Source organism: Vulpes vulpes, chromosome 9 (genome assembly GCF_048418805.1).
Source record: "Vulpes vulpes isolate BD-2025 chromosome 9, VulVul3, whole genome shotgun sequence".
NCBI classification, from domain to species: Eukaryota; Metazoa; Chordata; class Mammalia; order Carnivora; family Canidae; genus Vulpes; species Vulpes vulpes.
This window is the reverse complement of record NC_132788.1, coordinates 61766195-61778359: the sequence shown is the minus strand read 5'-3', so window position 1 is coordinate 61778359 and position 12165 is coordinate 61766195. Positions and strand designations below refer to the sequence as shown.

Below are 12165 nucleotides of genomic sequence, written 5' to 3'. Positions count from 1 at the left end.
GAGGTCTGGAGTCAGACTGCTTGGGTTTACATGCTGGCTGTGTAAGTAACTTGGGCAAGTTATTTTATCTCTTAGTTTTCTCATTAGTCAGTCTCTACCTCTGTTTAGAAAAGTGGCTAGTGTGATCCCAGATGATAAGTGGGGCTACTAGTCTGGCGTGTTTATTGTAAGAGGAGTAAGAGCTACCATTTATTGAGGGCCTACCAAGGTCTGAGTGCTTTCTCTGGGTAACAACAGGTCACATAAAAGTATATAGAAAGCACCCAGCACAGGATAGAACCCAAAGGTAGTCAGTAAATGGTGGCAGTTGTTTGACACTAATAAAATAATCACTGCATTGAGGTTCCAGGCTCATGTGATCTCAAAGTTTATTCCCTTAGTCTCCATGCTTGCTGCTGATTCTAAGAGAATCCAGGAGCTGTTGTTAACAGTATCTGTGAAAGCACGGCCCTGTAGATGCAATGTTGTGATGAGTGAATGGTTAATTCTGCCTGGAGTGTGTGTGTTTGGGAAGAGTCCATGGTAGAAATCCTCTTCAGCTGGAACTGGAAGGATGAACAGCAATCCTGACATGTCCTAAAAGACCAGTTTGTCTGTGATCTTGATCATTAGGCCAAGGAGTGTGGACTTGTGGATATTAGTCGTTTTATTGTGCTAGTATCCCCTGAGCACTCACTAAAATCACAGATTTTAGGGCCCCTGAATCAGAATTTCCAGAATCTACCTTCTTAGAGAACTCCGTAGAGGAGTCTTAACATAAGCTATAGCCTGAGAACCACTGCTGTAGGCCACAGGGAGCCACAGAAGGCTCTCCAGAGAGGAATCACTAGAGGAGTTTAAGGACTAAGCCTTAATTTCCTTATCTGTAAAATGTAATGTCTATTAAGTGTGCCATCTCATGAAGTTGTGGTGGGGCTCACTGAGAAAAATGAACGTATTAGAAAAACAAATCGTTTGTAGTTCATAGAAATTGTATTATATCCCCAGTCATATAATTGAAGAACTCCAGGGGTCTCTGAGCCTAAAGATTTGGGCTTTATTATGGCTCCGTTGTATATGGTTTCTCTTTCTAACTTCTTCCACAATTAGGTAGGCTCAACATCTGTATGCCCTTAAGCTAAAGTTTCTAAACAAGATCTTTTTCCTTGCCCTCCTCTTTAACCTATTCAGTGCTGGCTGATGGTTTTACCTTGGTGCCCTGATTGCATTCTGATATTAAACTCAACTGTGCTCAAGGTGGTGCTGCTTCAGCTAGACTATGAGCAAACCACCTGTGCTTTTAGTGACAGTGCAAAATCTGACTCAGTAGGTCTGGAGTAGGGTCTGAGTTTCTGCATTTTCTCACAAGCTCCCAGGTGATGCCACCCCACCATGTAGATGTAGTAGAAGTACATTAAGGAACTCAATCTTGGTTGCCTCACAGAAGCTTTTCCTGGAAGGAAAACAGCTCAGTGCTGATTCTTAAGGAAGAGGAAATGAAAGTCAGCTGAGTGCCTGACACTTCGCAGGTGTTAGGGTTTCATGCGCTAGCTCACTCAAGTCCTGCAACTACCCAGTGAAGTAGGTGGTATCACTTCCATTGTACCAAAGAGAAAGTTAAAACCCAGAGAAGTGGGACGCCTGGGTGGCTCAGTAGTTGAGCGTCTGCCTTTGGCTCAGGGCATGATCCTGGAGTCCTGGGATCGAGTCCTGTATCGGGCTCCCTACAGGGAGCCTGCTTCTCCTCTCTCAGCCTGTGTCTCTGACTTTCTCTCTCTCATGAATAAATAAATAAAATTATTAAAAAAAAAAAAAAACCCAGAAAAGTAACTTGCCTTTCCCAGAGATCACCAAAATAGGAAGCAGGGTGGTTTTAAAATTCGGGTCTTCACTCTGCTCTGTGCGCCTCTCTGCCTTTTCTTTGCCACTGCCACCGTTCTTTTACCAGCAGGGTCGCATCTTCTAGGCTAGGGCCATGGTGGTATATTCATAATCCTAGAGGATTTACTAAAAACTTTGTTTTTACTTTTTTACTTCTGGTAAGGCCTTGAAGTAATTTTGAGTGGGCACTGCCTTTTAGTTGAAGAGAAAGGAGTATATCCATGTTTTGGGGGAAAAAACAGAAGTTTTTGCTTCTTTACATACCTGGCTTTGGTGTTAATAGGACACTAATTAGACCACATTACCCAGGGTAGAACTGGATTCAGGAGGTGGTTTAGTTCTCTTAGTCCACCTCACCAGTTTAGCCCATCATCTGGGAATAGAAGCCTGGACAGGAATCTCTGACAGCCAAGACATGTGTTTATCAACAAGTGTTCATTGAGCTGCTGCCACGTGGCAGTCTCCAGGAATCCACTTGGAAGCCCTACCAGATAGATGAAGTCCCTACTCTTAGGTCTTATAGCTAACACAGACCAATAAATAAGCAATAACAGTGTAACAAGAGTCAGAAATAGGGGAGTACAGATGAGGCATTGGGGAATAATGGTTAAGTTCTACATCTGATTCCTACATGGGAGGGTTTGGGGGTGCCCCCCACACCACCAGTTATCAGACTCTAGCTGGGTTTCCTACAATTCAGCTCAGTTCTGACACTATCTACCCGGAGATAGCATCAGATTGCACAGGTTAATAGCTCAGTCCCACAAGACAAACATAAATACACAAGCCTACGTTTATTCATTCAAATCTGAGTATCATGTGCCAGACACAGCTCAGTGGTTAGCACTTTAAGGAAAAGATCCTAAGGCCAAGAGATGATAAAAATAAAAACAGGAACTACTGAGAATGGAAACTGAATTGATTCTTTGAGTAGGGAAACCAGCAAAATGAACCACTAGCTAGCCTAACCAAAAGAGGTATGCCTGCTTCTACATTAAAAGAGTGCTGAGGGACGCCTGTGTGGCTCAGCCGTTGAGGGTCTGCCTTTGGCCCAGGGCATAATTCCGGGATCCGGGATTGAGTCCCACATCGGGCTCCTTGCAGGGAGCCTGCTTCTCCCTCTGCCTATGTCTCTGTCTCTCTCTGTGTCTCTCATACGTAAATAAATAAAATCTTAAAAAAAAGTTCTAAGAGCCCCTAAAAGGGAAATGCTGGTGTGTTCTCCGTCTTGGTCATAGGAGTTTGCCAAATGGAAGGTCTCAACCTGGGAGAATTGAACACAGTTTCAAGGCATTTAGAACTCAGAGGAAGCTGCTAGTGTGACTCAATGAGATTCTGTTGCAATAGATGATGCTGACCAGGTTTGTGAACATGGCCTGGGGCCACCAGAAGGCAAAGAGAGTCCTGTGGACACTGCTGTATGTGCTGTTTCATATTCTTCTGGCAGCTGAGTTGGATTATTTTGTACTGGTGTGCCTTTTTATTTCATAGAGACACCAAGTGAGGGAAAGTGGCAAAACTTGGTTATCAGTGAGCCAGGGACATTCTAGGGCCTGGCTCAGTGGCCAGTGCCAGCCTACAAGTACATTGAAGAGGCACCCCAGCTCCAAGTTTGCCATTCTTCCTGTCTTCAAAAAAGAAAAAAAAAAAAAAAAAAAAGACTATAAAATAATGTCTTAAATCAGACCATACAGAAAAATACACCTTGGGAAGTGTGAGTTCTGTTCCTTTCTCCCCTTGTAATCTTTCCAAGATCATCAAACTATTGGTCCAGGTTTTTATTTGAAAACCTCTTTGAACTTCAATTTCAGACCCCCACTTGATAGTAATTATGTTTTTAGTAGCTATGACTTGCGAATATTTCTATGAACACTAAACTACTAAGGAATCAGTGGTATTTTTAAAAGACTTTATTAATCTCAACAACATCCAGATAGACTTAAAAAGTTACCCCAGATGTGTAGGAGTTGCTGAATTTACTCATTCGGAAACAATTATTTGTATGCATGTGCCATGCAATAACACATGGATGCCTAGAAGGATTAGGATATAGAAGGGATTAAATGCCCTTTAGGGCTTGACCTGGAAGCTCAACCCTTATAAAAAAGGAACATGGCATCTTCCCTCCCTTCTACTCACTTAATCTGCATAGCTTTCCATTCTTTTAACTGTCCTGCCTCTCCTTTCTGGTACAATCAGAAGCGCTTCCTGGCTGATTTGAAGCATTTTGTTCAGGATTGGTAGGTGAGTCTATAAGAGACCCTTTCTTATTTTATTTTATTTTTATTTTTTTTTTCTTATTTTATTTTTTGATTTGATTATGGCTACCAAGTCTTCAAAGCAGCTCATTTAATTCATCATAAAGATTCTTTTTTTTTTTTTTTTTTAAGATTTTATTTATTCATAGAGATGCAGAGAGAGAGAGAGAGAGAGAGAGAGGCAGAGACACAGGCAGAGGGAGAAGCAGGCTCCATGCAGAGAGCCTGACGTGGGACTCCATCCCGGGACTCCAGGGTCATGCCCTGGGCTGTAGGCGGCGCTAAACTGCTGCGCCACCGGGGCTTCCCATCTTAAAGATTCTAAAATCAGGATGACTTAAATTTTAATACCTGTAATATAGCAGTTTTTTCTTTTCCTGAAAAACTTAGCATATCCATGATCTAGAATTTAGGGATTAAAGCATTTAGTAAATTTCATTTTTTTTTAAAGATTTTATTTATTTATTCATGAGAGACAGAGAGAGAGAGGGGGGGGGGCAGAGACACAGGCAGAGGGAGAAGCAGGTTCCATGTAGGGAACCTGACAGGGGACTCGATCCCAGGACTCTAGGATCATGCCCTGGGTTGAAGGCAGCACTAAACCGCTGAGCCATGCGGGCTGCCCCATTTAGTAAATTTCAAATGAATATTCACACACACATCTGCGGACCTCACGTGGGGTCCTTGTGAACACACACACACACACACACACACACACACAAAATACCCCCTTAGAAGCCTGACCTGTCTCTTGCCTATGCCCTAGGTTTCAGAGCACTGTGCAGGTGAGCAAGTTGCAAGACCTTGTCAACCGTAGCAAGACGGCCAGGTGCAGAGGACGGTTTGTCTGTCCAGTGATCCTGTTCAAAGGCAAGGTAAGAATACACCATAGCCTCATACTCCCTGGGACCCTCTTCTGGGGTAAATGGCTTATGGAAAGTGTAGGGTCATCTTGTTCTTGATGTTTGCCAGCCAAGTGTTGAGTGATTACCTGGTGTCTGGTGCTATGCACAGCAGGCTGGAGAAACAGACCAATTCTTAAACCACCTTCCAAAGGAGTCTATGTAGGGAAGGGATAGTCATACCAGAGTACCCCACCCTGTGTTCTGGAGCCAGACTGCCTAGGTGCAGATCCTGGCTCTGTTACTTCCTGTCTCCACAAGGCCTCAGAGATCTTCTCTACAAAATGGAAATAATAATCATGCCTACATCAAAGGTTTATGGAATAGGTTAGATCAAGTAAGTTAATACATTGTTATTCATTCTTTCATTCATGTAATTTACTATGCTTATTGAATATTATGTTTCAGGCCTTATGGTACATCAGTGTGTAGACAAAAATTCTTACCCACATGGAGCATAAACTCTAGTGACAGTTGTTAACTTAGCTTCCTGGTATGATCTCATTTACCTGTCTTTTTATAATCCTGTGGTGTAATTGATCCCATTTTGCAGGTGAAGCAAAGTGATTAATTTTGCCAAGTTTACCAAGAGAGCTGAGATTAAGACCTAATCTGGAGTTCCCTCAGGCTACCACACTGAAGTTTAGGATCCTCCAGTGTGGTGTGAAGGGGAACTTGGGGACAGCAGTGTGGAGTGACTCACTGATGGTCTAAGTGAGCAGGCCATAGCTTGAGAGTACTGCAGGAAAAACAGAAGGCTAGCTGGCAGACAGATGGGTGTTTCTAGCAGGCGACATGGGGGAAGGCATGGAGACAGGAAAAAGAGGGGCCAGGACTCCTTACTGGAGTGGAAGGTTCATGCCAGGCCAGAGGATGGAAGGGATTTATTGCAGGAGGCTGAATGCTGACCAAGGTGCTTACATTTGCGAGGAGAGCATTGTGATTTTTGAGCAGAGAAATACAGGATGAAAGTAGCTTTTTCAGGAGGATTAGTCTGGGAGGAGCACATTAAAGTAGGGGGAGCTAGGAGGAGGGGAGGGGAGGAGACCCAATCTCTAGTTGGCAGATACATGAGCGCATGCGCTGCGGTCCCAGTGGCTTGCAGAATCCAGCTGCGGTTACCCAGTGTGGGTGGTTGAGTGCCAAGGCAGTGAGGAGGAGAGATGTGAGGTTAGTTTGGGCCTCTGTGCCTGTTCTTTCCATAAAATGGGAGAAGGGCAAATGTGAAAGGGGAGTTAGGAAGGGGGCCTTGAATGAAGGCTTCCTTGGAGAGATGGATTTTAGGGAAAAACTTGTATGGAAGTTCCTGAAGTTGATCACCTTCCAGGTTTTTGTTCCCCCTCTCCCTTTGGAAAGCTGTCATGTTCCTGCACATTACTGGAACTCCAGTTTAAAGACCACCGCTCTATGGTGTATGGTGCTTATCACTAGAAATCACATAAGTAATACTCAAACCAGTGTTTGCCATGGTGTGTTCCATAGAACACTAGTTGAAGGATATGGTCCTGAAAAGCATTCGCTGTCAAATGGTGGATAAGGAATTCTAAATACTAGATTTGACCCAACTGCCAGGCTGCACATTCATAAAGTCCGTTGGTTGGTATGTGTACATTATATAACAAAGACTCTGAGATGTTTTGTAGCAGGGAGACCTGTGTAGCTTTGTTAGGTCTTGTGTTTCCACTAGTTTTCTGCACATGATGAGTAAAGAACTTTCCTGAATGTGTTTGGGAAATGCCACCCTGAACAGATGAACAAGTGGAGTTGCTAAATGGTAAATTGTTTGCACTTACAGACTAGGCATGCCTTTGAGAAAAGAGCCCTGAGCCATCTGATTTCAGAGGAAGGCCAGTGAGTTAGAGGGATTATGCTGAGGAGTCCTTGGCATATGATGTTTATGATGGCTTTACCATTAATCCTGCTTTCTTCTCCTTTTACACCTTCTTGTCCAGGCAGCGTGATACCGTTTCACACCCTTTGGCTTCTCCTGACAACAATCAGTGTTCACTCACTTTTTACCTCCTTCCATGTGCTTCACTCTAATTGTGTGTTTGAACGTCTGTCATTTCCTCAGTGCCATAATCAGAGGTGAATAAGGCAGTCCTTGTCCTCCTGGAGGTCAGTGAGTGGCAGACAAGTGAATAGGCAGTTGAGAGGGAGATTAGGAAAGGTAGGAGAACGTGTTCTGTGGTGAAATGGGGATCTCACCTCCTAATGTGTGGCCCACGGCAGGCACTTGGTAACTAATACAGTGATAGCAGCTTTTATTACCAGTACTTAAGAGGCAGGACCTCTGCTAGGTTGGGGAAGGCAGGTGTGTTAAGAAGTGCTTGCTTCCTTCAAAACTCAGTTCAGTGTGGCTAGTGCAACTGAGGAACCAAATGTTTGATTTTATTTCAATTTATAGCTGAAACAATGTGGAATTTTTTTTTTTTGTTAAACACAACTGTATTTGGGGGCAGGACTACTTTTCCCTTTAAATGCTAAAAGAGGGGCAGCTCAGGTCGCTCAGTCAGTAGACCATGCGACTCTTGACTTCAGGGTCATGAGTTTGAGCCCCACATTGGGCATAGAGATTACTTAATTAAAAAAATTTTTTTAAATACATATTTTTTTAAGATTTTATTTATTTATTCATGAGAGACACAGAGAGAATGAGGCAGGGAGACAGGCAGAGCGAGAAGCAGGCTCCATGCAGGGAGCCCAACATGGGACTCGATCCCAGGTCTCCAGGATCATGCCCTGGACTGAAAGTGGTGCTAAACCACTGAGCCACCCGTGCTGCGCCCGCCCCCCCCCCCCCAAATTTTTTTTTTTAATTAGTCAAAAAGATGCTAAAGGTAAAACATTCTAGTTGAGATGTGCTGAAAAGTGTAAAATACAGATCGGATTTTAAAGATTTTGTATAGGGGATCCCTGGGTACTCAGTGGTTTAGTGCCTGCCTTTGGCTCAAGTCATGATCCCGCAGTCCTGGGCTCGAGTCCCGCCTCGGGCTCCCTGCATGGAGCCTGCTTCTCCCTCTGCCTGTGTCTCTGCCTCTGTGTTTCTCATGAATAAGTAAAATCTTAAAATTTAATAATTAATTAAAGATTTTGTATAAAAAATGTAAAATATGAATGATTTTTTAAGTAATTATATGTTGACATAACATTTGGGATATAATCGGGTTAAATTAGATAAATATCAAAAATTTTTTAAAAACTCAGTTCAGGGATCCCTGGGTGGCGCAGCGGTTTGGCGCCTGCCTTTGGCCCAGGGCGCGATCCTGGAGACCTGGGATCGAATCCCACGTCAGGCTCCCGGTGCATGGAGCCTGCTTCCCCCTCTACCTGTGTCTCTGCCTCTCTCTCTCTCTCTCTGTGACTATCATAAATAAATTAAAAAAAAACAAAAAAACTCAAAGGCTTCTGGGTGGCTCAGCTGTTGAGCGTCTGCCTTTGGCTCAGGTCGTGATCCTGGGGTCCTGAGATCAGTCCTACATAAGGCTCCCCATCGGGAGCCTACTTCTCCCTCTGCCTCTGTGTGTCTCATGAATAAATAAATAAAATCTTTAAGGAAAAAAAAAAACCTCAGTTCAAGCATTTAAGGGCAGTATGTTCTCCTGTGCCATCCCCCCCCCCCCGCCCAACACTTGTATCTGGCTTTTGAACATTTAAAAATTGGGACAAGTCATCTTTCTCTGTTTCCTCCTTTTTTTTTTTTTTTTTTTAAGATTTTATTTATTCATGAGAGACACAGAGAGAAAAGAGGCAGAGATACAGGCGGAGGGAGGAGAAGCAGGCTCCCCGCAAGGAGCCTGATGCAGGACTCAATCCTGGATCCCGGGATCACGCCCCTGAGCCCCCTATAGGCATCCCTCTCTGTTTCCTCCCTTAGGAGATGGGGAGTAAAGGTCAGCCACTTTTTTTTTTTTTTTTTTAAGATTTTGTTTGTTTATTCATGAGAGACACACAGAGAGGCAGAGATACAGGCAGAGGGAGAAGAAGGTTCCCTGTGGGGAGCCTGATATGAGACTCAATTGCAGGCCCCGGGATCACGACCTGAGCCAAAGGCAGACATTCAACCACCCAGGTTGTCCTGATCTGCCACTTTTATCTGTGTGTCAAAGTTGATTACTAGATAAGCAAATCCTACAGAACCATATTCCTCATGCAGAATTAGAGGCCACTCACAATTAGATAAATGGAGAGCATTCACAGTGCACCCTACTTTTTCAGTCAGGAGCTAAGCTTAAAGTGCAGAAATGATGGAGTTTGGAGCCATGAGACGAAGGAGCAGGGGTCAGGAGTTAGAGTCTGCATTACGTACAGCTTCTGCCAGGTACCACCTGAGAATCTTCCTTCAGAGGGGTTAGTGCCTCACTTGGGAAGTTAGCCAACTTGCCTGGTCTTTTCCATCTACTTGAATCCTCTGGGTCCAGGTCTGGCTGCCTGAGTTAACTAAAAAGGCAAGGACAGATCTAAGGGATATGAGAGAACTGGGATAGAAAAAGGTATCTAAACCTAGGAAAGAGTTTGAGAAACAGTTTCAGAGCCAAAGACTGTGTGTCTGCTTGCAACAAAAAATGCAAAGAAGAGTGAGATTTGGTGTTAGCAGCTTAGATGATGGGGGAGGGTGGGCATGATAACATAGCAGGCTTTCCCAGGTGGCTGCTGAAGATGGCAGAGAAACAGATCCTGGTGCTCAATGGCAGAAGCTGTCTCCTGGGCTGCCGGGTGGCCATAGTGGCCAAGTAGGTGCTGCTGGGTTGGAGGATTGTAGTCATGCACTGTGAGGGCATCAATATTTCTGGCAATTTCTGCAGAAACAAGTTGAAGTACCTAGCCTTTCTCTGCAAGTAGATGGATACCAACCCATCCTATGGCCCCTACCACTGCTGAGTGCATCTTTTGGCAGATAGTGTGAGGCATGCTACCCCACAAAACCAAGCAAAGCCAGGCTGCCTTGGACCGCCTCAAGGGATCTTGCCACCCTATGACAGGAAAAAGCAGGTAGTGGTTCTTGCTGCTCTCAAGTTTGTATGTCTGAAGCCTACATAAAACTTTGCTTTCTTTGGAAACCTGGCTCATGAGGTTGGCTGGAAGTACCAGATAGTAACAGCCACCCTGGAGGAGAAGAGGAAGGAGAAGGCCAAGATGCATTACTAGAAGGAAAAGCCACTCTTGGGGCTATAGAAACAAGCTGGAAAGATCCTAGAGAAGAAAATCAACAAATACACAGAGGTCCTCAAGCCCCATAAACCCATGGTCTGAGCCCAATATAACTGTTTATTTCTAAGGAAATGTGCGCGCATGCGCACAAACACAAAAAACCAAACCCTTAAAACCAGCTGAATGCCCCCTATTGTCTTGCTCTCAGGAGTCAGACTTCCCCACTTGACAAAACCTAGGGATTGACACTTCCCTCCTACAGTTTTCCACTTCCTGCTCCTCATGATTGGGCTAGTCTCCTTAGAGCAGCTCTTTTTTTTTTTTAATTTTTTTTTAAATTTTTAAAAATTTACTTATGATAGTCACAGAGAGAGAGAGAGAGAGAGGCAGAGACATAGGCAGAGGGAGAAGCAGGCTCCATGCACCAGGAGCCCGACATGGGATTCGATCCCGGGTCTCCAGGATCACGCCCTGGGCCAAAGGCAGGCGCCTAACCGCTGCGCCACCCAGGGATCCCCTTAGAGTAGCTCTTAACAGGGACTAGAGGTGGATCCATGGATGGACTTGAGACAGTCCAGGAACTCTCTCTAAATGTAAGTTAACTGTGATGCATATATTTTTTTCTGTACAGCTGATCATTTTCATCAGATTTTCAAAATGCTTTTGGACCCAGAAAAAATTAAGCAGCCCCCACGAGAGAGCCCCCCCTGCTCAGACCAGCAGGAATCTCAGCCCAAGTTCTTCATCGCAGACTGCCAGGACAACCTTCCCATGAATTTCTTCTTGTTCCCAGCGCTGAAAAAACACTATACCCTGCCTTAGGTTGTATCCAGGTTGCTTTTCTATTACCTGCCCCTTTCCTAGGCTGTCAAAACTTCAAGAGAGCTGGAAGGTGACCTGATAATGCCCACCCACACCCCTTTCCTTAAGCAACAAAACTGTTTCTTTCCCATTATCCAACAGGTAGAGGAGAAGCCTTCAGGTAGTATTTTGCAGTCTTCCAGGGACCTGCTTAACATTGCCAGTCTGTGACCCATTCAGAAATGAACGTCACCCATCTCTGTCATGCAGCTGCCCCTCTCTCTCATGTAAACTCCCAGCCACCACCTCATTGCCACCCCTAGCTTTAGCTAAACTCTGGGCTAGTTTGTTCACCCATTACCACCTGTCTCCTCCCATTCCCTCAACCCTACTGGATCTCATCATAGTTAATTAACAATACAACCTTAAAATTAGATATTTGAAGTTCAGGCCAGTTGCCTAGTTTCTAGGATTCTCACTCCCAAAGTGATCCTTAAGTAATGAGGAAAAGAGTAAAAAATATATATAGAAGCACAGTTACTCATCCTTGTGCTGAACGGTTTCAAATGATGATAAGCACACGGGCTTTGGAGGTAGGTGGGTCTAAATCAAATCCCAGCTAACCCCTCATAGTATGGCCTTACCTATCACTTCACCTCTCTATGCCTGCCTTCTGTGAAGCAGCAACAGTGCATGTCACCTGCCACATCTATCTCAGGGCTCACTGAAAACTCTGAGAAGATAGTGTAAATGTTTCAGTGCCAAGCCCAGCACACATCCATTTACGCTATCGAATCTATGCACCTACACATGTGACAGCCACTAAATCTATCCATTACTCTTAGTAACACTGGTGCCTCTTGTTTGGGAGAGATGCTCCCTTGACAGGATGTAGATTAAAAATTCTAGTCATAAAAAAAAAAATTTCTAGTCATACTTCAGACTGGCTGCTGTAGCCTCCATACTGATAAGACTTTGGGAAATGCTCCTGAACCCAGAAGCTTGGCCTGGAACAATCTATGGACTCCCAGTTGTTCCTTTAACTGTGCACACTTGAGAAAACCATCTTGACCATTGGCCATAGGGTACAAACTTGAGGATCTAAAGTATAGCAGAGTGATTATGGTTGTTAGTATTATATTATTTGCTTGAAAGTTGCAAAGAGATGATCTTAAATGTTTCCATCACAAAAA

General features: G+C 44.3%; 1 protein-coding gene and 1 pseudogene across 11 annotated transcripts in view; both read left to right on the top strand.

Moving 5' to 3' along the window:
- Positions 1 to 12165, top strand: part of MTMR14 (myotubularin related protein 14) — a 98891-nt gene that overhangs the window by 54603 nt on the left and 32123 nt on the right. For all 11 annotated transcript variants that reach the window (XM_072722197.1, XM_072722193.1, XM_072722191.1 and 8 more), the window contains one exon: positions 4885 to 4993. Coding sequence is in view for 3 of the 11 variants with exons in the window: in XM_026016997.2 (XP_025872782.1) it covers positions 4885 to 4993 (109 nt within the window). In the remaining 8 variants the exon portion in view is untranslated. The remainder of the gene's footprint in view (positions 1 to 4884; positions 4994 to 12165) is intronic.
- On the top strand, positions 9831 to 10387 carry LOC112933750 (large ribosomal subunit protein uL13 pseudogene; annotated as a pseudogene).